The sequence below is a fragment of the Pinus tabuliformis genome, chromosome 3_1 (assembly GCF_031772625.1).
Source record: "Pinus tabuliformis cultivar Carrire ecotype Pingquan chromosome 3_1, CPIR1, whole genome shotgun sequence".
NCBI lineage: Eukaryota > Viridiplantae > Streptophyta > Pinopsida > Pinales > Pinaceae > Pinus > Pinus tabuliformis.
The window spans coordinates 813,550,149-813,575,058 of NC_142301.1; the positions used below are offsets into that span (position 1 = coordinate 813,550,149).

At 39.8% G+C, this 24,910-nt stretch overlaps 1 protein-coding gene across 1 annotated transcript; it reads left to right on the plus strand.

Moving 5' to 3' along the window:
* Nucleotides 1–20,635: 20,635 nt before the first annotated feature.
* Nucleotides 20,636–21,427, plus strand: LOC149189962 (antimicrobial ginkbilobin-2-like protein). The gene has a single exon (XM_089410392.1). The coding sequence runs from the start codon at nt 20,636–20,638 to the stop codon at nt 21,425–21,427; it is 792 nt and encodes a 263-aa protein (XP_089266518.1).
* The last annotated feature ends 3,483 nt before the right edge of the window (nt 21,428–24,910 follow it).

Here is a 24,910-nt window from a genome sequence, read left to right on the forward strand (position 1 = left end):
AATATGCCCTTGGAATATACCAGTCTAAAAATGTGTGCTGCGTGGTTCCTCACTACAGGTGACATCAGGGTCCCACCTCTGATCGACCTTCCTTCTCCGTCGAATGAATGGTGAAAATGAATTTATATATAATTGTTTGGGAAAATTAACCAAAGTTGTGTTGTTGGCCCATTGGTAAATTGATTTATTAATAGTAGGGCAACCCCAGGTCAAACCCTATGGGCTCCCTCCCTTGGCAAGGTGGTTGCAATTTTTTTTATTTAATTTTACATTAGGGTCGTTACATATGTAACAGGGCCACCCAGTGTCAGGCCAACCTCATTTAAATGGAATTTTGTTTGTAATGACTTATATATATTTATACAATATATATGGTAGGAGGGATTGGTGGGGGTGGTGGCCTGCCACCTCAATTATATGTATATGTATAAACCATTGAATGGATTTTTAAAGTCATTGGAAAAGGTAAGTAGGCGACAAATTCGCCGGTTCCCGCCACTGGAATCCATTGCCGATAAGTGCCTAATTGTTGCCTCATTATTGGCTGCCAAATTTAGCCATCCTCCAAACTTAGTTGGCGCTCTTCCAAATTTAGCCAGGGGGCCTAGTTCGACCAAAACTTTGACCGGCCATAAAATTCACATACGATGTCAGATTGAGGTGTCATTTATGCCATTGGAAATATTTTGATGAGCTCTTAAATATAACAGTGATTTCATTTTCATCCAAGGACTTTTGTTTTTGAGCCTTTCCTTAGACCTCTTTAATCTCTAAGTGTTTCTGGAGCCACCTAGATAACTCCTATAGGTTGGAGTCTACAAAGTAGTAGGGGGGATTGGTGTTTCCTATAGGTTAGTTCCTACAAAGAACTATTAATTGAAATAATTTTTTTGGTTTTCTCCCAAAAGGATTTCCATGTATATCGCGAGCTCCATGATTTGCTTACAATATTTATGTTTTATTGTGTTTGAATATTTTAATAAGTAAAAGTAGTAATACATTGTTTCACAATGAGCTCCACTACCCCTAAGTCTCTCAGTGTAATTGTGAGTCCAACATATGATGCTTTAATCAAGAATGGGCCATATTAGAAGTTGGTGGACCCTACATTTAGAGAAAAAGCAATTGGCTAGAAGTGGGTCTAAAAGCACAAGTACAAATCAAATGGCTCCAATTTAAAGCACAAGGAAAGGCTTGTAGTAAAAGGGTTTGCAAAAAAAAGAGGGCATTAATTATGAGGAAGCTTTTTCCTCATCACAAAATGGGCCACTATCCACACTCCCTTTTCCTGTGTAGCATAGAATGGATGTAAATTATATCAAATGGATGTGAAGACTACTTTCTTGAATGGAGACTTGAAAGAGAATGCCTTCAAGTCTCAACCAAAATGTCTTTTTGTAAAGAGAATTTAAGAATAAAATATATGGAAACTTGTCAAATCCTTATATGCCCTAAAAGAGAACACATACCTGGCATGAGAAGTTAGTGAGCATCTTCTGTAATTGAATTTCAAATACTTTAATATTGATCACACAAATCTATTTTTCAAGAAAGTTAAAGATTTTGTTATATATCTTGAAGTTTATGCAGATGATATATTGATGACTGTTACACTAAAATTTGTCACCATGACTATTTGCAGTTAGTATGGCTCCATCAACTGTCATACTATCCTCCTTGGCAAGTCTCATACCTCTGCTCTTCATGTCAAACTCCAAGAAAGAGAGAAAAGTCATTTAAAGTCAATTAACTCTAGGTACGCAATTTCTCTTAGCCTTACCTGCGTGTACGCAACCCAAGTTCACAATACCTGCGTACTTGTACGCTCTGTATGTAAAGGGGTGGGTGCGTACCCCTGTAAAGGTCAAAAGGCGCGAGTTTCACCTTAAAAAAGTTACTTGTGGTCAAATCTAGAGCATTCTAGAAGATGGTTTGACGTGTATTGAGCGCCTCCAGATGGTTCATGCACCCCAAAGAAAGAGGAACTTATCCCATGAAGAGGGGAGCTATCCCATTGAAAGAGGGGCTTATCCCATTCATGGTGGACCTAATTAACTTCCTCCAAAGCACTATAAATATAGGCATTGGGCCAGAGGGAGGGGAGGTTGAAAGCTGAACATTCCTAAGGGTAGATGCTGCTGGAATTAGGACTTCCTTGTAGAAGCTTGTGAGGAGAGATTCCCATCCTTTCTTGTTTCATTTGGAAGTGGGTGAGCTGATCAGAGTAAAGGAGAACTCTTGCTGGACCCTGGGAGGGACCTGCACAACACCAAGGCTCAGGTTGTAATGGTTTCTTTTGTTTCCTATTAATACAAATAAGTCCATTCTTCTCAACAATTTGTTATTTATGAGTTGTTTCATATACTCCTTGGTCTGTATGTTAAATATGTTTTATTTTATGAGATATTCAGGTGCTATTTAATCATTTGATTGTTAGTGAATGAAAGTTTCGAAGAGAAGGAGGAGCTCATCCGGATCAACGAGGCTGGACTACTACAACAGTGTTGGATTACAGGTAGGATCTAAACACTTGATTTCTTATATGGTAAATGCATATTTAGAGAAGGATTGTTCTTAATTGTCTTGTTTGTCACTAGAAATCCTTAGCTTCTAGGGAGGTTGGTTTTGTCCGCAAAATCGACTCTTTCCGGATGACAAAATGGCGACTCCACTGAGGAATCCATGAATGTGTTTGAGTTCCTTTTTATTTGATATTTTGATCTAAGAAAACTCGATTGCTTTCTGGTTTTTGGCTGTCTGACTGTGTATTTGGGTGGAATAGTTTAGGGTTAAGTTAGATTTTTATTTTTCTTAGTTTTGCCAGCAGTACGCAGCCTCTGAGTTGGGCACAGTGCGTATCTGTACGCACTGCAGCTTTGTGCACAGAGCGTACTCGCACCTGTGCAAACAGGTCACCTGCGTACCCCTGTCAAATTTGAGAAAATTTCAATTTTTTCCTTTTTGCCTCTTAGATTTTGTTTTTTATTTGTTTTTACTGCCCAGATCCACTGGTTACCTGTCAAAGATCTTCATCTGAACTTGTTTCGTTAGCATCAAGGTTTTTAGTGAAATTCATAGAAGTTTCGCCTTAGGGTTGATTTTTGCATTGGTCTTGTAGTGACTTTGGCTTTAGAAGTTGTAAAAACCTTGGATATCCCTGGTCTTTTCAGTCTTCTTAGGGGTCAGACCTTTCATAAAATCCACCTTTATGAGAAACCTACCTTTGTGTTGTCTCTTTGCGAATTTCGAGAAAGTTTGTTGATTAAAGCTTTGAATTTCATTCTTGAGAAAAAGAACAAAAAGATTTCGATTTTGTTTTTGATTAGTTTATGATTCTGCATGAACTGATACTTGGTTGCATTTTGACTGAGTAAAACATCCTGGAATTATATTTTGTAGGCTTTTTTCCTCATTAGTTTTGCTTTTAGGTAAATTTCCCTTAGAATTGCTTTTAGGTAAATTTGATTTGATTTTTATAGATTTGTTAAAGTGATTTTTGTTAAGTAGTTTTATATGCTTTGTTAATATAGGGAAAATACAAAAATTCTTTTGGAAAAAGTTTGCTTTGGTAGCGTTTGAAGTCTTTGAAAGAGAAAGGAATTTTCGTGAAATAATTAGTGGTCATGTGTTGTATGTTTTGAAAAGATAAAGAGATTGTTTCTTTGATTGTCTTTGCCAAGAAAGTTGTCTTTTATAAATTTTGCATTCTCCAACTCTCTTAGCTAGGAAATTCATTGAAAAAGGAAAAGTAGTGTAAATCATCTTAGGTGCATCTTTTTAGTGGTTGCGAGTTGAGTCTACACACCACCAGTTTCATCTCCACTACCTTTTGTCCTAAAGAAAAGCCATAAAATTAACGCTTAAAGTAAAATTAACTTAGTAACTTTTTATTTACTAGGGCTCTGAAACACCAATATAGATCAGGCTAGTGTCTTGGAGTAGGAGAGTAATAAACTCTCCAAGACAGCAAAACCAAACAAGTAGCTCATCTTGTGGTAGGATAAATCCAACTGTTTCATTTATGCTCTGGGAAAGCTCCTCTTAAAGGAGAAGCACGAGACCGTGTCCGAACCAGTGAGGGGATCAATCCTCCTTCATTGGGAAAGACGCCAGATACGCACGTACTACAAACGGTAAACCTCGGATTATTGTCGAGGAGCCTGGGGTCACTTGTCGGTAAACCTTGGATTATTGTCAAGGAGCCGGCAAGGGGATTGAGCTTGTTACTCTGCCCTTGCGTGCTATCGGGTCGTAGACTGTTCCCCCAGGTATATTTGTTGTTGTTGGTAACCTTAGTGACCATTATCTTTAAGATTCTACCTGAGGTGACGGTGGAGGGAAGATCCCACTGTACCTGGAGCAGACGTCGGCTAGACTCACTTGGATTTTCTGGGGGGTTCACTTCACTCGAGACGATTAAAGTGGAGGAACTTGTGCTGGTCTATTCATTAAGCAGGTTGCCAGGGTAACTGTTCCGCCCGCCATTTCTGTACTGAATCCGGTGATGTTGGGCTTCATCACCAACTAGCGTTTTTGGTCCGGAAGGCTACTGTTTGTGCATGGTTTGACGCCCTAGATTCTTTAGGCGTGTGATTCAAATTTGTTTGGTTCTTTAGAGACTTTAGGTGGTTTGTTTTGAGATTTTACTTTGTTTGCGTGTGCAGTAGTTAAAAGTTTTTAACTGTGGCTGAATTACCGAGACAGTCCCCTAGAATTCGGGGCCAGTGTCCTGAAGCTGTAACCGTGGCTGATTTGTTGAGGAGGTCTCTTAGACTTCGAGGCCAACCTCCTGAAGAGGTTCCGGGTCATTACGAAGGTTTGAAAGTCCTTGTAACTCCTAGTGGCAGTAAAGTAGGGTCACCTGAAGAAGGAGAGTCTTCGTTGGTAGTTCATCCGGATTACCAAAGTCTAGAAACAGGCTACAATCTTGAATCTATTGCAGTTTTCGAGCTTGCTGGTAGTTTTTCATCTACTAGTGATATAGGCGAAGAACCTGAAATATCTGAACCTGTTACTCCGACTTCTAGTGCTCCAGATTCACCTAGGGTAGAAAGAGTCATCACCGAAAATCTCCCTTCTGGTTTGGTAGCTATTGAAGAACTTGCTCCAGAAGAAGATATAGGCATCCCTATCCCTGAACATCAACCTACTATTGATCTAAGGGAGTGTGAATCCATTTTTTACAGTCCTCCTAGAAGTACTACTTGGTATCTTTCGTTAACTAATTATTTAGACAACTCAGGGTCAAGTTTTTCTCCACCTCGTACTCCTTATCCACCTGGAGGTATTTATACTCCTGTAAATATGTCTGGTCAGTCGTCCATGTTTACTCAATCGCCTGAATCATTTTTGTACGGCGGTCCTTCTGTTCCCACTAGGTATCAGTCACTTTCTGGTACTTTTGCGGGAGCATCTCCTCAACCCATTGAACATGGGTTATTAACTGGAAACAATGGTAATAAACCATTGAGCGTAGGAGACATTTACATGATGTTAGGTTCAAATCCTAGTTCTCAACCTCAAGATGGGCAGTTACCGCCTGGGGGGCAGCCTCAATTAACGCCTGGGGGGCAACCTCAAGGTACACAAATTGCGTCTGGGGGGCAAACTCAAGGACAGTATATACCTGTGGTACAATACATTCCTCAAGGTCAACCCCAGCCTCAATACGTACCCCAAGGTCAACCCCAGTATCAGTACGTGCCTCAAGGGTATCAACCCCAAGGTCAGTACTCGAGTCAAGGTCAACCCCAGTATCAGTACGTGCCTCAAGGGTATCAACCCCAAGGTTAGTACTCGAGTCAAGGTTATCTACCACCTCAAGGTCAATCTTATGTTCAAGGTATAGGAAATGTACCTTTCAATTATCAATCCTACCCTCAACCTGGTTACGGATCTCAGTATCCTCAACCTGTTACGGGTCAATACCCCGGAATGATAGTGTGGGATCCATCACAAGTTCAACAGGTGTTGCAGCCGAGTATACAGTTGTCCTCTCAAACTGGACAACCCTTAGTTTCTGGTTCACCCCAGCAACCAGTCCAGTCAAATATTCAAACTTTTGTAACTTCGGTAGTTACTCAGTCGCCCATTGCACCTAGTACTCCATCTCAAACGACTGCTGCAACTACCGCAACATCTGTTCAGTCTACCGCCCTTACTTCTGGAGTATCGACAGCTCCGGTTTCTACTGTCTCTGCAACCACTCCTCAGATATCTTTACCCTTGTCTGGATCTACGATTCAAACTACGGTTCAGATACCTGTAGGACAACCTGGTTTAAGTACGGTTGTCACAAGTCAACCACAATTCACTTACCAACCGTACCAGGGACAGTACCAATTCGGTCCTGTTGTCCAACAGCCAGTTTACCAGTATCAACCGTATCCTGGGTACACTTATCAACAACCCCAGTATGGTCCGGTTAATCCTGGTTTTCCAGGAGGATACAATATCCCGAACGCGATTCATATTCCTAGTTATCCTGGATATCCTCCTCCTGGAACTGGTCTTGTGACCCAGAGTTTCAGGGATCCTAATCGGCAATTACCGTTTATCGCAACTTTGGATTTACCCGACTTGCCGCGCCTAACGAACGATCCAATCAATTATCTTCCATTTTGGCCGCCAATGCCAAATAAGTTGCCCAGTGACATACCCTAGTTCGAAGGTAAGTCTGGAGAGGACCCGTCGAATCATGTGATGACTTACCACCTCTGGTGTGCCTCAAATTCCATCTCGGATGATTCGATCCGCTTACGTCTTTTCCAGTGTACACTCATTGGTCTCGCGGCCAAGTGGTATATTGAGTTACCACGGGCCTCTTTTTATAATTTTAGCGAGTTAGCTACCTCGTTCCTAACTCATTTTCAGTTGCCGGTCAGATACAATAATGGTACTAAGTTACTAACTTCATTAAAACAATCGACCTCCACTTATATTTTAGATCATATTCATGAATGGAGACGTCGAAGACGTTTAGTGAAAGTTTTTATCCCGGACCAAATCTTAGCTGAATGGTTTGTTAAATCATTATTACCGAAGATTACTGAAGACGTAGCTAAGGCCGGAGTAGTTACTGAGGAGCAAGTCATTGCTCAAGCGCAGTACCTTGACTTAGTTTATACTCAGTCGGGTACGTTACACGAGAAGATCCCAGATCTTCCTAAGTCAAATCAAATCGCTGCTGCTCCTTCGGGATCTCATACTGCTGATGGCATGATTGGTACGGTGAACACTAAAAGTAAGAAGAAATCCTCAAAGAATTCTTCTCCGATTATAACCTTACCAGACTCCCCGACAGGAGAATCTTCTGTTGAAGTTCCCGCCGACATTCACGTTGTAGAGTCATCTACAGCTAAATCAAAAAACGGTGGAAAAAAGAAAGGCAAGAAGAAGGATAAAGCAGACAAGGCTCCAAAGGAGAAAAAGGAAAAGTCGGAAACCAATGACGAAAAGCGCAAACCTCGTTATCCTTGTCTAATTTGTGAAGAAGATCATTTTACAAGAGATTGCCCTCATCGGGCAGAGGTCGTGAAAATCGTCAAAGGTTCCCCAACTCCTGTTGTTTTGAAAGATCCATTTCCAAAGCAAGAGAGTAAAATGATAGGTTCTTCCTCGAATGCCAGTGAAGAACCCATATTGATGATATCTCATGTACGGATTATGACTCGATCGCAAGATTATGGTAGTAAAAGTCCTGTTGATGGCAAAGAAGCAGAATCTTCTCATTCTAATCCATCAACCTCAGCTCCCGGTTCCGATCCACTACAGATCGAGAAACCTAACCCGGACTTAGTAATCAAACCGCCCGCCAAGGGTATACTTCGAAAGTCTGCTTTCAATCCACATGCAAGAGCGGCCCATAATTATAACATTGTTGAGGACTTAGCTGTTTCACCCTCAGCAATGTCGGCTTTGGAAGTGCTGCAATCATGCCCAGCACAACGCAAATTACTTTTGTCGGCTATAGGATCTGTTGATGTTCAGGACCCGAACCTGATAATCTTTGATCTAGAAAATAGTACACCGCGTTTGCCTCATCAGATGGCTTTCCAGATCCCAGTGATAGTCAAAAACAGGCCTATTCATCGGACTGTAATTGATGAGGGAGCTTCTACGTGTATTATGTCGATTCAGTGTTGGAGATCGCTTGGTTCTCCTTCACTGAACCAATCCCCGACGATTCTTAAGGCCTTTGATGGCCGTGGGTTCCGTCCGTTTGGCATTCTACAGGAATTGCCTATAGAGGTTGAAGGAAAAACTGTTAGTCTAGATGTGGAGGTGGTTGATGCCCCTCTAGACTACAACCTTCTCTTGGGTCGCAGTTGGTCTTACGCTATGACAGCGGTCGTTTCATCGATCTTCAGAGTAATAAAGTTTCCACATAATGCCAAGATCGTAATAATAGACCAGCTGGCTTACTTTTCATCCGACCCAGCCTCTTCAGAGACTATCCAGCATGTCGGTAAAACGACTATCCCTTATAAGGATGTTGGCGTAGGACTAGTTAAAGATTCCGGTTTACTGGGAACTTTTCCTTTTCCTCCAATCAACGCAGACCCTTCGTTTTCATTCATTCATATGATTACATCAGACACCATTATTTACGATGATCCTTGGATTGTCCCATCTGAATCTGAGATAGACTCATTTGGTGATGCTATGCCTTTGAGTCCATATGAAATTGCCTATGAAGCCGTGCAGTCTTTTACCGACCCGCGTTCAACCAAAATCGACCAAATGAATGTGGTCCGTGAGGAATCACTTTTCACATCAACCTCAGAACGGATAGCGTTTCCTGAAGTTGTGTCATCTGACGAGCAACTTCGCGAAATCCTAAGTGTAGACGATCTACCATGGGAAGATCTCCATCATAGATCTTCGTCTTTACCTGAGGGTGATGGCTTTGAAAATGATTTTTCATTAATCTTTACGGCTGAATATGTCAAGGACGCTCAGAATCCCATGAAACATCCTGATTCAGAGTTGAATTTGGGGAACATTTCCCAAACTATTCCTATTGACATTTCAGTCAAACCTGGAATTGTTGAGAACATTCATATAGGTGCCTCGTGTACAGATGATGAAATTCAAACATACAAGGCCCTATTTCAAGAATTTCGCGACGTGTTTGCCTGGTCCTATGAGGAAATGCCAGGAATTGATCCCTCCATTGTTGTTCATGAGATCAAGACTTACCCGGACGCTAAACCCGTTCGGCAATGTCTGCGTCAGATACACCCTCGAAAAGCGGCTGCAATTAAAGCAGAAGTAGAAAAGTTGTTGAAAGCAGGTTTCATTTATCCGATCCCGTTAACGGATTGGGTATCAAATATTGTTCCAGTTAACAAGAAATAGGGAACAATAAGAATATGCATCGACTATAGGGATATTAATCGTGCTTGTCCAAAAGACAACTATCCCACGCCCTATATCGATCAAATAATTGATGATTGTGTCGGCAGTGAAATATTTTCCTTCATGGACGGTTTTTCCGGTTACAATCAAATCAATATTCTACCTGCTGATCAACCAAAAACGGCTTTCATTTGTCCTTGGGGGACATTTGCTTACTGCAAGTTACCTTTTGGACTTAAGAATGCCGGAGCCACTTTTCAAAGGGCAAGGTCTTATGCGTTTCATGACATCAAACACATTGTGCAACCGTATCTCGATGATTTGCCTGCTCATTCTTTACATCGAGCTGATCACCTTGTCCATTTACGAGCCATTTTTATGAGGTGTAGGCATTATCGAATTCGGTTGAACCCACACAAATGTGTCTTCTGCATAGAAGTGGGACGATTGCTAGGATTTGTAGTTTCAAAAGCCGGTCTTCACGTCGATCCCTCAAAGGTAGAAGCTATCATCAAACTGCCTCCTCCTTCGAGTCTTCGCCAACTCCAAAGTTTGCAGGGGAAAGCAAACTTTTTACGTCGATTCATTCCTAACTATGCCGAGGTTACGAAGGGTTTCACCCGGTTGTTGAAACAAAACGCTCAATTCTCTTGGGATGAGATAGCTCAGAAATCTTTTGATGCACTTAAGCACGCGTTGACCCATGCACCGTTGCTGCATCCTCCCAACTACAACCAGGATTACTTTTTGTATCTCGTCGCCTCCCATTCCACCATTGGAATGGTCTTAGTTCAGGAAGATGAATTCGGAACGGAACATGTGATATATTACCTTAGTCGGACGTTAAATCCAACCGAGCTAAAGTACTCGCATGTGGAAAAGTTGGCACTGGCAGCCGTTCAAGCTGTCCAGCGATTTCGTCACTACATTCTACTCCGTAAAACTACAGTGATTTCGGATTGCAACCCTATGATCTATATTTTGACTAAACAATTGCTAGGGGGCAAGTACTCCAAATGGATCGTTATCCTGCAGGAGTTCGACTTGGAGTTCGAGAAATCTAAGTCTAAGAAATCTTTAGTTTTTGCCGAGTTAATGTGTGATTTCCCGCGTGCTGATACAGAAACAGTGGCAGAGGAGCCCATTGCGGACGAATCTTTGTTTCTTATCAGCACTTTAGATCCGTGGTATGGGGATATAATCGTCTATCCCCAGACCCAATCCTTTCGGCCCGAAATTTCAAAGTCGGAGCGTCGAAAAATTCGATTCCAATCCCAACAATACAAAATTATTGGAGATACTCTTTATCGTCGAGGAGCGGATTTGGTTTTTTGACGTTGCTTAACTTATGAGGAAGCTGAAAGGGTTTTGAATGACTGTCACTCTGGAGCATGTGGCGGTCATATGTCTGGGTATGCCACAGCCCAAAAGATATTGCGCGCTGGCTATTTCTGGTCGTCCTTGTTTAAAGACTGTATTATTGCGGTCCAAAAATGCCACAACTGTCAAGTGTTTGATCGAAAGATGCGTGCGCCACCTGCTCCTCTCCACCCTATAATTGTCGTTGGTCCTTTCGCCAAATGGGGTATCGATTTTATTACTTGTAACCCTCACTCGGCCGGGGGGCATGCGTATATCATCCTTGCGGTTGATTATTTTACTAAGTGGGCCGAGGCGATGCCTACATTCGAGGCAGACGGCAAGACAGCTGCAATTTTCATATTCAATCACATTATTGCTAGGTTTGGTGTCCCACAAGCGATAATCACTGACCATGGGCGCCATTTTCGAAACATTATGATGACAGAACTTACAGGCCAGCTTGGTTTACGTCATGATAGTTCTACTCCTTATTATCCCCAAGCGAATGGTCTGGTTGAGTCCATCAACAAAGTTCTAGTTATCATGATCCGACAAATCATTGGTATTCATCGGTCGAATTGGCACAACATGTTATTTTCAGCGCTTTGGGAAACATTAACAGGGTTCACTCCTTTCCAACTAGTTTATGGTTTGGAAGTTGTGCTGCCCATTGAATGCGAAATCCCGTCACTGCAAATGGCCATCGAATTACTCCCAGCTACTTCCGAAGAGGAGAAGCGTTTGTTATACTTAGCTAAATTAGATGAGACTCGACGTGATGCTGCATTGGCAATCGAGACTCACGCAAAACATATGAAAGCTCAGTATGATCGGAATGTGACCCCTCGAAATTTTTCGGAAGGAGACCTAGTGTTGTTATATGATCAAGCTAATGATAAATTAGGTGCTGGAAAATTCGTTCCTATGTGGCATGGGCCCTATATTGTAAAGCGAAAGCTAGCAAAAGGGGCCTATGAGCTGGTAGACTTTGACGGGGACTCTTTGGGTAAACCCAGAAATGGACTTTACCTAAAGAGGTATTATGCTTAAATGATGGGTATGGAGATTTTAGTTAGGTTAGGTTTTTCTTTCTAGCTGGTGTGTTTGTTAGTTTAGACAGTGTGCATAGCTTAGAGAGTGTGTTTTTCGTCGTTATTCTGGCTTATCTTGGTTTTACTCTTGATATTGCAGATGTCGACGCCGATCCAAACGTACATTGGATTCGCTGATGGTGCTTGTCGTAGTACACGGAATATCTCTTCCGCAGCCTGGGTTATCTATTCGCCCTCTGACGAGTTAGTTTCTATGCATGGGGTGAGCCTCGGTCAAACAACAAACAACATTGCAGAATACAGTGCAGTGATTGAGTTATTATCTGAATCTATTTCATTTGGGATTCGGAGTTTGATAGTGAGGTTAGATTCTGAACTCGTTGTATTACAGCTTAATAGAGTCTATGCCATTAGAAATCCAGTGTTATTAAGATTGTTTTTGAGAGTGCGTCTCTTGGAACGTGAATTTGATTACATTGAATATCAGCATATTCCAAGGTCTTTAAATACATTAGCAGATGCAATTGCTTCTCGAATGTTAAATAGACATTTGCAATAATCATAAATGTAAATTTACAAACATTTCATCACACATGTTTAACAAAATAAGCCGGTAATAATGATATATATATAGATAGGAGTGTGTCAAAAAATACATCGTCTTCGATCATAGGTTGAAAAACACCTTATGATCGGCAAAAATGATAAGTACAAAAAACCAAAATGTCACATGTGTCTACAAAGTGACCATCCAATCACTGGTGGTGCTCCCTATACGACACCACTGCACGGGCTACCTTACACAAGAACCTCCTAAAAGGTCCTGGGACTGCGACTACATAGCGCTGAAGTCTGATAGGAATATCATCTATAGTGGTCTCTGGTATATCCGCCGTCAGACGCTCTAGGTCTTGCTCCAACTCAGCTAAGGTCTCTGCAGCCTCGTCCTGTGGGACTGGTGCCGGTGCAGCTGGTTGTCTCCTCTCAAAAGGCCGGAGATTGGCTGGACGTCGTGGGCCTACATCTGCATTTTGAAAATTTTTACTGTCAGTTTTGAGACGATATATAAAAACAAAAAAATAAATAATTTAAAAACTTGTGAAAAATGAAGTACCTCTGTCGTCCCATTGTTCTCCCTGTGGAAGAACCATGTCTGGATCACCGTGAAAATCCACTCCGGCATAAGGAAAATCCTGGATCGCAAAGACCTGGTCCTCCAACCAGTGAAAGTAACCCGCAGGAAATCAGACAACTCCCGCTCCCTCATCAGGATGTCGGGCCATCACCGCAACCCATCGCATCAACTTAGGCTCCCGAGGAGGCCCAACCTCAACAGTGAGATGCTGCGGGATCAGCATCGGAACTCTCTCTAGGGCAAAGCTCACAACTAAAGGCCCATACCCAAAAGTCTTTAATTGCCCGTTCTTTGCCCTAGTCAGTTGGCCCTTTAAATTGGCCAACACAGCATCGCACCAGTTGAAAATGGTGCCTCGGAAGCAATCAATAGCCATCCGCATCTGGGATCCAGTGGCAATGTGCAAAGCGGCAGCCCCGCAAAGTCTGGTAACTGTAAAGGCAATTACCATAAGTTCAGGTCGGGATATGTATTTGATTTCTATCCCCTTCTCCTGGTGCTGATTATTGCACCACTCTAGCCGGAGACTAGCAAGGGATTGGCCACCCGGCCTAGTCCCGAACAGAGACAGTTGCTCGCCCCTATTGGGCAAACCAGTGAGAAAATATATGTCTGAGGGCTCTATCTCGAGCTGGTGCCCTCCGATGTAAAAACATTGATCCTAAACGTTCCACCTTTCGACCAGCCACTCTAAGAATCGCACCTGGGCCCTCATGCCAGGTATGGCCCAGTATTTGTAGAGACCGCATGCCTTCAAAGCATCAATGGAGGGTTGATGATTAATTGTGGCCAAATCGACATCTTCGTGTTCTCTTTCGCGCCAATCAAGCATGGTGGGCAATCTACACACCAGAAAACATCCATTAGAATTCACTAAATCAAAAATTAATGGTTCAATTTTGAGTTTTGGGGGTTTGAATTTGCTTTGCGCGGAGTACGCACCCCGCTTTCAGAAACAGAGCGTGGGTACGCAGCTGCTCTGAAGGTAGGTTGCGTACACCTGCCATTTTCCCAATGGAGAAAATGTCGGGGTACGCAGGTCACCCATGGGGCACCTGCGTACCCCGAAAAGCGGATCTTGAAACCCCAAAGCCCCCAAAAAATCAAACTAGGGCCTAAAATGAAATTCTAAACAGATGAAAACAAAGAGGAGGATGTTGTGAAATACCTGAAAGAGACGCGCTCGATTCCAACGGTCGGATTCTCCGCAAAGTCCACGGGAATTTTCCTGCCAAAAGCCCTTTTCTCTCCCTCAACAGTAAAATGGTAAAAATGACATGGTAAAAGGTCTTTTTATAGGTTTTTTTGGATAAATGAATGCTAAGTTTGTTTATTTTTCACCATGAAAGGATATTTTTCAATGTATTTTTGCCTATCTTAAACAGGTATGAGTAACGTGTTGTTTTTGTGCAGGACAAAAGGATTTTCAGGGAAAATTGCCATTTTTCACGAACCAAAACATCAAAGTCATCTTTTAAGCCCTTTTCTGACTCCTAAAACATGAAAAGATTGCCGAGCGTTTCTTTTACACTCGTTAAAATGGAATTAAAAGACGGTCCTCTTATAGCCCTTTTCTGACCATAAAAACATGAAAAGATTGCCGGATTTTTGTCGTTTCAAATTCGATACTGGAAATAAAACGACGTGCCCTTGATCGCTTTTTACTTTTCAGGTCAGAGGCACTAATCATGAAAGTACTCCTTGGTCGCAAGGTCAAGCGGTTCTCTCAAGTATTATTTTATACTTTTTCGGGCTTGGGAGACACAAATTTACGAAAAAGTTCAACCCTAGAGTCTTCTTTAGTTTTTTCAGACTCTCTAAAATTGAAAAACGCCAAGTTTCTCCTATACTGGACTCGTTAAAATTTCACAGTAAAGGACCTGTTCGATTACAAACAGGAACGGACCACTCCTTCTTAGGGTCCGAATCTAAACTAAGTTGGACTCATCCGAAGGATGAGCTTATAATCAAGCATATGTTATCCTCCTCAAGCTTGTAAAAAATAAAGAGGTACTTGCCAGAAATGGTGGGGGAAAAGAGAGAAGAATGAACCTATTTGTTATCTTTTGTCACAGAAAAAACCTTATCACCACTCTTGAACACGACACTTTTCATTCACCTGGGTTGGGAAATCCTTTGCCTAAAAGTTGATTAAACCACTTTGAAAGTCTTCAACCGTTTCTGGGTATTAACTTTAGGTCAATCGTCACCAAGCCATCTGTCATGTCGTTATGTGTTCAAGAGGTCTCTGCAAATAAACCATTCATATGCAAAATACTTGTCATCCATTTTGACCATCCCTGAGTCAATCCTTACAGCAACATTTCTTCAACTTGAACTATGATTTCGTGTTGTGGGCTTGCCTGCAACGGGTCGCTTTCTATCGACATCAGCACATTATCTAGAAAGATGACTTAGAAATTGTCAGTACCTTGAAGTCTGCATGCATCAATGGCAGGTTTCTCGCCTTTGACGACAGTTTACATCATTGACTTTCAATCAAAGGATTCCGTGACGTGTTCGACATCAACCCATTCATTCACATCTCATGGATTGTACTGGGTACTTTGAGAACCATTGACATCACTGGTGGTCTCTCTCACACTTGTTAACAGTTTACATCATCGACTGGTAATCAAGTGGTTTCTACCATGTTCGACATCAACTCATTTATTCGCATGGATAGAATCGTACCAATTCGGGAAGCGGAAATGAAGACCCTGGATCTAGTTTCCACCATCCAGGCTGCGAGGAGTTTTGTATTCATTATATAGTAGACTAATCATAAATAGATGGTTGCGTCCATACTGTGTCTACATGTGTCTATGATTATGATGTACTACGAAATCATTCCTGTATCAGAGCAGTAGTTAGATTGTTAGTTAAAGTTTTCAATCTGAGTATGGGAATGCCTACCTCAGCGATGATATCATCTTATATATGTATTTTGTGTTGAATATTTGCAGGTTCTGACCGGGCTCTCCACAAGATAATCCTTGAAATGATAAAGTACTTCACCCTTCTTAGATGATATAAAACCCTAATCTACTACAGGCTTCGCACTTTAGGGGGCAATCTGTTACACTAAAATTTGTCACCATGACTATTTGCAGTTAGTATGGCTCCATCAACTGTCATACTATCCTCCTTGGCAAGTCTCATACCTCTGCTCTTCATGTCAAACTCCAAGAAAGAGAGAAAAGTCATTTAAAGTCAATTAACTCTGGGTACGTAGTTTCTCTTAGCCTTACCTGCGTGTACGCAACCCAAGTTCACAATACCTGCGTACTTGTACGCTCTGTATGTAAAGGGGTGGGTGCGTACCCCTGTAAAGGTCAAAAGGCGCGAGTTTCACCTTAAAAAAGTTACTTGTGGTCAAATCTAGAGCATTCTAGAAGATGGTTTGACGTGTATTGAGCGCCTCCAGATGGTTCATGCACCCCAAATAAAGAGGAACTTATCCCATGAAGAGGGGAGCTATCCCATTGAAAGAGGGGCTTATCCCATTCATGGTGGACCTAATTAACTTCCTCCAAAGCACTATAAATACAGGCATTGGGCCAGAGGGAGGGGAGGTTGAAAGCTGAACATTCCTAAGGGTAGATGCTGCTGGAATTAGGACTTCCTTGTAGAAGCTTGTGAGGAGAGATTCCCATCCTTTCTTGTTTCATTTGGAAGTGGGTGAGCTGATCAGAGTAAAGGAGAACTCTTGCTGGACCCTGGGAGGGACCTGCACAACACCAAGGCTCAGGTTGTAATGGTTTTTTTTGTTTCCTATTAATATAAATAAGTCCATTCTTCTCAACAATTTGTTATTTATGAGTTGTTTCATATACTCCTTGGTCTGTATGTTAAATATGTTTTATTTTATGAGATATTCAGGTGCTATTTAATCGTTTGATTGTTAGTGAATGCAGGTTTCGAAGAGAAGGAGGAGCTCATCCGGATCAACGAGGCTGGACTACTACAACAGCGTTGAATTACAGGTAGGATCTAAACACTTGATTTCTTATATGGTAAATGCATATTTAGAGAAGGATTGTTCTTAATTGTCTTGTTTGTCACTAGAAAGCCTTAGCTTCTAGGGAGGTTGGTTTTGTCCGCAAAATCGACTCTTTCCGGATGACAATGACAATGAATGATGGAAGCTATATTCCATAAAAAAGGATTTGAAGAAGGGTTTTTGGATGACATATTTTCGACATATTCACTATTAATAGGGGAATTAAAGTGAATCAACATCCAAAGTACATATTCATCTCCCAAAAGTAGTAAACCGGGGAATTCTTAATCGAGTTTGGCATGGTTGAATGTAACCGTATTTCTACTCCAATGGAACAGAGTTTGAAGATCACATCAAAAGAAGGGAATGAATTTGAGAATGTAACCAAGTACATACAACCTTTGGGAAGACTTATCTACCTTACCACTACGAGATGAGATATCTCATTTATTGCTGGAATTATTTTCAAGTTTGTGAAAAATAGTCTATGAAGGACATTGGTTTTCTACAAAAAAAAAAAGTGTTCTTAAATATTTGAAGGGAACATAATATTTTGGAATCAGGTATTTTAAAGGGGATAACTTCATTTTGATTCAATATTCTAATTTAAACTTTGATGGGATTAAATAAAGTGGACTTTTAACATGACGATATCTCATGAGTCTTGGATTAGTAACTATATTTGGGAGGCCACACAAACAATAAGTCATGTTAGATTCCATAATAGAGGAAGAATACATGGAAACTAAAAAATAAACAAAGGATATTGTGTGGCTTAGAAAAATACCTAATGATTTGCAAAAGAAACAAGGGAATATTATTCCTCTTCTGACTAACAATACTTTTGCAGTCAAGCAAGCCAAGAATCTCATATTCCATGCTTGATCCAAGTACATCAAAACAAAGTTTCATTTGATTCAATATCATGTAGAGGCTAAGACAATTCATTTGATAAATTGTTCCACAAATGAAAAAATTACAAACATCTTCACCAATGTGCTAGTTTAGAATGATGTTTGGATTCACGAACAACTCTTTGGCTTAAGGGAGGAATGTTGGACACATAACCCTTCAAGATTTATATCATTCTAATTAATTTCTACATAATAGATACGCAGATGAAAAGAAGAAACATGAGGAATACCAAGGCTCCCTAATAGAAAATGAAACAATACACACACTATTGTATTTATGCATAGTTTGATGTAATGAAATAAACATCCATCGATTTATTCATCTATCCTGACAATTAATTAGCTACAAATCAGGTCGAAAGAGAAAAGGGTGTTGAGAGAGTTGTTTCAAATTCCATATATTATTTTTGTGTCGATTTGGAACAAGAAAAATTAAAGGAAATACCACTAGTAGAGATTTCAATGGTTCCATGTTCTATCTATTCCACCCATTGTCTTAGTGATCATGTTAAGCTATCTGAAGAGATATTAAGATTTTTCTAAATTCTTATTGTTTGTTCTTAGGCCCAAGGGATGTGGACTAAGCAAGAATTGATACACATTGATATTGACATCATCTCCAACCACTATAAGCATAGAAATTCAATATTGTTCAACTAGACTACTAAGATTCTTGGATGCTTGAGAGGACTAGAAATTATAAATTTATTCATAAAGTTATCTAAAATAACCTTGATTTGATATCACTAAGAGAGCTATAGCAATTAAGTTTATGCATTAAACCTTATACTTTTTATTAAAAATGAATCATATATAAACACAATGTTACCTTTATTAAAACTAACAGTATATATATAATGCTCAAGTAACCTTTGATTTTATCTAAAATTTTTTATATTAATTATATTGACAATATTATCCTAATCACAATCATAAGGATTAGGTATCCCAGGTATCTCATAAGTGAATAGCCATTCACCATGTTGTTTTAGGCTTACTAGGTTTATTAGGTTTACTAGGTTGACCTAGTTTTACTATTTTTACTATGTTGACCTAGTTTTCTAGGTTTACTAGGTTGGTAGGTAGTTTTACAAGGTAAGTTTACTAGGTTTCCCTACATTTATTAGGTATATTAGGTTTAACATGTTGACCTAGATCTATTAAAATTACCAAGTTAACTTAGGTATAAGGTTGACTTGGGTGATCTATGTTTACTAGATTTACTAGGTCAACCATAATCAGCCATAGTCAACTAGTCAACCATAATTAATTAAGTTGACCTAGGTTTACTAGTTTGACTAGGTTAACATAGACTTACTAGGTTTACCTAAATTGATTAGGATAATTATGTTTACTATGTTAACCTTAGTCAACCATGGTCAACTATAGTCAGCTATAGTTACCATGGTTGACCATAATCAAACATGAGCAATTATGATGAACCATAGCCAATGATAATCTGATTGTCAACTACAATCAGAGGTGGACAACTATGGTCATCCATAGTCAACAGTATATTGACCATAATAAACCCTATTCAACTATAACTTGAACATATTTAGCTATAGATAATTGTGACCTACTAATCCTCCTCCTTACATAGGTCGATCAACTTCTACAACCTCATTAAAAAAGTTATTGAGATAATACAACCCCATTAAAATAGTGGTTGAAATACCTCCATAAAAGTCATTTTCACTTTTCATATGCATCTAAATAACATTAAAAAGTGGAAAATGATACTAAAAACGAGAAATGACACTTCAAATATATTTCTACTACTTATAATACAACCTCATTCAAATAGTGGTTGAAATACCTCTATAAAACTATATTAAAAAGTGGAAAATGATATTAAAAAAGAAAAATGACACTATAATACAACCTCATTGAAAAAGTGGTTGAAATACCTCCATAAAAATCATTTTCCACCTTTCATATGCCTCTCAATAACATTAAAAAGTCGAAAATGATATTAAAAAAGAGAAATGACACTTCGAATATATTTCTACTACTTATAATACAACCTCATTAAAAAAGTGGTTGAGATACCTCCATAAAAATCATTTTCCACCTTTCATATGCCTCTCAATTACATTAAAAAGTGGAAAATGATATTAAAAAAAAGAAATGACACTTTGAATATATTTTTACTACTTTATTAATTGGTGTTGTCTATGACACAAAATAGTCGGAACGACAGTTCTTTTTTTGCCAGAATTTGGTAGAATAAAAAAAAAATTAAAAAAATCAGGTAGTTAGAGTGTTTGAATCGTTTTGTTTTATGTTAGAAATGGATTCAAGATGGTCAATAACCCCTGGGCACCCAAAATCTTTAAATTTAATTACTATAACTAAAATTTTATAAAATTTCCACCAAATTTTTTCATAATTTTACCAAAATTTTAAAGTATTTTGTGAAATTTTTAAACTATGCTAATTCTGTTATATTAATTTTAAATTTAATTATATAAAAATTATTTTCCACACATAATTATATAAAAATTATTACCATAATCACAATCACAATCACAAGGACTAGGTATCACAGGTATTACACAAGTGGATGGACGTTCACGAATTAATCAGTCTTTGGATAATGAATGCCAGAGACATGAGCAGCGGCCAAGTCAATGGATGTTCACGAATCAAACGGGCTTTGGATAATGAATGCCAGAGACTTGAGCAACAGACAATGTATGGGTTGCGCTCCTCTTCAAGACCATAGGTTCAAGATAGCATAACAGGGTTTAACTCCTCTTGTGCCAATAAGATGAAACCATTAATCAGTACCATGTTACTTATCGCCATGCTCCTCTCAGTTGCTGATCCAGGGACTGTTGTCATTTGGTTTGGTTGTGAGAAGCCCGAATACAGAAACGGTAGCTCCTTCCAGCGCAATCTAAACCAGGTTTTGAATTCACTGGTGGGGAACGTTTCTACAAGCGGATTCAATGTTTCTAGTGTCGTTGTTGTTGAGGGACAAAACAACAATAGTTCGGTTTATGGGCTTCTCCAGTGCCAGGGAGATTTAAATTCCTCCGATTGCAAACAGTGTGGATCCACGGCCAAAACAGATCTTGTTCAGCGATGCCAGAATACTTCTAGATTCATTCAAGAAGACGGTTGCGTTTTACGTTACGCCAATCATAACTTTTACGGCGATATTGATAGCAAGCCGACAAGTTTGATCTGCAACGGTGGGAAAAACAGCAAGCCACGAGAATTCACAAATGTTGTTGATGCCCTGCTCTCAAACGTTACAAAGAAAGTTGCGCAGAGCCCGCAACTTTTCTTTGCAGATAATTCTCTTCTTTCTAATTTTCAGGAGGATATATATGGCATGGCCCAATGTTGGAAAGACCTATCCCAAAAGAGCTGCGGGGCTTGCCTAAATTCTGCCTTCTCATCACTAAAATCATGCTCAACTGGGACTATTGGAGCACAATTCGGATCTAAAAACTGTTATTTGCGTTTCGAGGAGTATTCCTTCTTCAATTTGTCTGTGGCCCCTCTGCATCCGCCCCCATCCCCCCCATCTCCTCCTCCATCGGCTCCTCCAAGTAAAACTCCTATAGTATCCGGTATTTCTTTCACATAATTTACCATGACAAAGAATATACTGCTTTGTTAAGGGTTTATATATTTTCGGTGAAGTAGATCATTAGCCATAACTTAGACTTCCTGTGCAAATCACAGAAGGAAAAAAAAGTAATGTGCCCAGAATAACTCTGGGCGCATTAGCCGCAACGATTGGATTCATTGCAGCGATTGGAGTTTACACCTGGAAATGTTTCGCTCTGCCGGAACAGCTTTCTCGAAGCATGTTGAAATATTAATTTCAACTGCGGCATTTATTGCAGGCCAAAACCACTAGTTTTCCCCGCTCCACCTTTTGCCGATTGTGGTTTTTCCTCCGAGGGAAGCGATCACAATCAACTGTTGCCATGTGTATGAGTTGTCCTTTACAAAACCACCCATTCCTCGGCGCATAAACTTCGGAGGAAAGAGACCTCCGGGGAAATAGCGTCAGCCGTCAGATTAGATCTATGGTTTGTGGTAGCAGGCACATGTTTTTGTTTTATTTTTGTTTGAGCTCCGTAGCAGCCGTATGACGGGGTTAATTATAAAAGGAATGTATTGCCATGCTGAAACATTTATTGAATTTACCGTGGTCAGTAAATGTAGGTAGAATTTAATTTTATTATTTTTTTTTTAATTCTCACGGGTGTTTGTTTTAGGGTATAGGTAAAACAAAAGTCAATGTATGTAATTTTTTTTGTTGTTCATTGTATGTGTAATGAAAACGCACAGAAGTGCGAAGAAAAAAAAGGGGAGAACAGAGCGCAAATGTAATTTTGTTGGTTGAATGTAATGCAATGAAAATAGAATACGCAGCAGTGTGAGAGCAAGAAGTAAAAATGGGTTTTTACACAACAGTGTAAATTTTTTTTTGCTGGAACAGAGAATGAAAAAAATTATACAGCAGTGTTGATTTTATTTTGTGAGAGACAAAGTAATTTTTTGGAAAGACAGAGTAAATTTTTTTTGTTGTTGTGTGGAACTGAAGTGTTCTTGGAGAATCCCTCTGTGAGAGGAAGAATATTGTATAAGCAGTTTTATTAATGAATATAAATCATTTTTGTGTGCATGAGTAAAACTCTGTCTCCAGCAAACAAATTTTTAAATTTCCTGGGTTAAAACAGAGCATTTTTTTCTCTGTTCCGTAATTTTTGTTTGGAATTATTAGAAATTCCCAACATGGTATCAGAGCTTGTCCAGGCTCTTTGAAGGTGTCAAAGAAGCTGAAGGAGGGCTCTTTGCTGCAGCAGCTTCTCCAGCAAAGTGAAGACTCAGTCAAAAAAAAATCCAAGGTATTTCTCAAGTTTGTTTTTTGTGTTACTGCTGAAGACTATCAGTGATTTTAATACACAGTCAAGAATTTTAAAGCATAGTTAAGGAGTGCAAGAATGGTTGGAGCCAGCACTAGCATGGGTATCTTTAATACTCAGCTCCCACAGTTTAATGGGAAAAACTATGACTATTGGGCAATAACCATGAGAGCTTTGCTTGCCTCACAAGACTTATGGGAATTTGTTGAAGATGGTTTTGAAGAACCAGCAGATGAAGATGACTTTAATAACTTGACACAGGCAAAGAAAGATCTGTTGAAGAGCTATAAGAAGAAGGATTCTAAAGCCCTCTGTTTTTTGTATCAAGCAGTGCATGAGAGTGTGTTTCCAAGGATAGCAGCAGCCAAGACATCCAAAGAAGCATGGAAAACTCTCAAGACAACCTATCAAGGCATGGAGAAAGTGAAGACAGCAAAACTACAGTTGCTGAGGAGAGATTTTAAGAATCTATGCATGAAGGAGTCAAATAATATTGACTCATTTTTCACACATGTGATTGGTCTGGTCACACAAATAAGGTCTCATGGAAAGATTCTTGAAGAAAGGAGGATTGTGGAGAAACTGTTGAAAGTCCTACCCTCAAAGTTCGATGTGATTGTCACCACCATAGAAGAGACAAAGGATCTCACAAACTTTTTAGTTGATGAACTACATGCATCACTGATAACACATGAGCAGAGATTGAGTAGGAATGAAAACTCATCTCTAGAGCATGCCTTCAAGACCCAGATGTCCTTTGGAAGAGGAAGAGGTCAAGGCAGAGGAAACAAGAGAGGAAGAGGCAGAAGCCAAAACAGAGGTGGAAGAAATAGTCCAACAAATGCTCAAGGAAGAGGCAGCAATCCAAATCAGAACCAAGGCCAAGGCAGCAGCCAACAAAGTGGACAACATCATGCTCAAGGACAAAGGTATGAAAAATCCAATGTCCAATGTTACTACTGTAAAAAATATGGGCATTATGCAAATGAATGTAGGAAGAAGCAGCATGATATGAGTAATAGAACTAGTGCAAATTTCACTAGAGAAAATATCAGCCAAAACAATTTGTTTTTAGCCTGTAATATTGCTGAAGAAAAGAGTGAAGATGTATGGTTTCTAGACTCTGGTTGCAGCAACCATATGACAGGAAACATAGCCCTGTTTTCCATGTTAGATCAGAATGTGAAGTCACAAGTCACACTAGGGACTGATAATAAAGTTTTTGTTATGGGAAAAGGAGAAGTAAAAGTTTTAACAAAGAAAGGTGAAAAGAAAACCATATCAGATGTTTATTATGTTCCTAGAATGAAATGTAACCTCTTAAGTATTGGACAGCTTGTTCAAAAGGGTTACAATGTTTTCTTTGTGAATGATGTATGCACCATCATGGATAGAGCACCCAGCAAACAATGTATTGTTGAAGTGAAGATGACAAGGAACAGGATGTTCCCTCTCAGAATGAAGGCAGATTTAAAAAATAAAGAAGTAATAGCAGCAGTGACTCAAGAGGCTTACCAAAGCGAACCAAAGGATGAAAATTGGTTGTGGCACTTGAGATTTGGACATCTCAACTTTGGAGGTCTTAATTTGTTGAGTAGAAAAGGAATGGTAAGAAGATTACCACTGATAGAGAAACTAGATAGCCTTTGTGAAGGTTGTATCTTGGGGAAACAACACAGAGAAAGTTTTCCATCAGGGAAAAGCATAAGGGCAAAAGCACCCTTAGAAATTGTTCACTCAGATTTATGTGGACCGATGCAAACTCCATCACTTGCAGGCAGCCACTACATACTAACATTCATTGATGATTTTACTAGAAAAACTTGGGTTTATTTCTTGAAGAACAAAAGTGAAGTGTTTGAAAAATTTTGCAATTTCAAGGCACTTGTGGAAAACCAAAGCGGGCTGCATATCAAAGTTCTGAGAACTGATAGAGGAGGTGAGTATATCTCCAAGGAATTTCTACGTTTTTGTAGAGAAAATGGAATTCATAAGCAGTTTACAGCTAGGTACACCCCGCAGCAAAATGGAGTTGCTGAAAGGAAGAATAGGACAATCATGGATATGGCGAGGAGTATGTTAAAGGCAAAGCATTTGCCAAATTATTATTGGGCTAAAGCTATACATTGTGCAGCCTACATTTTGAATAGGTGCCCTACAAAAGCAGTGATGAACAGAGTGCCGGAAGAAGC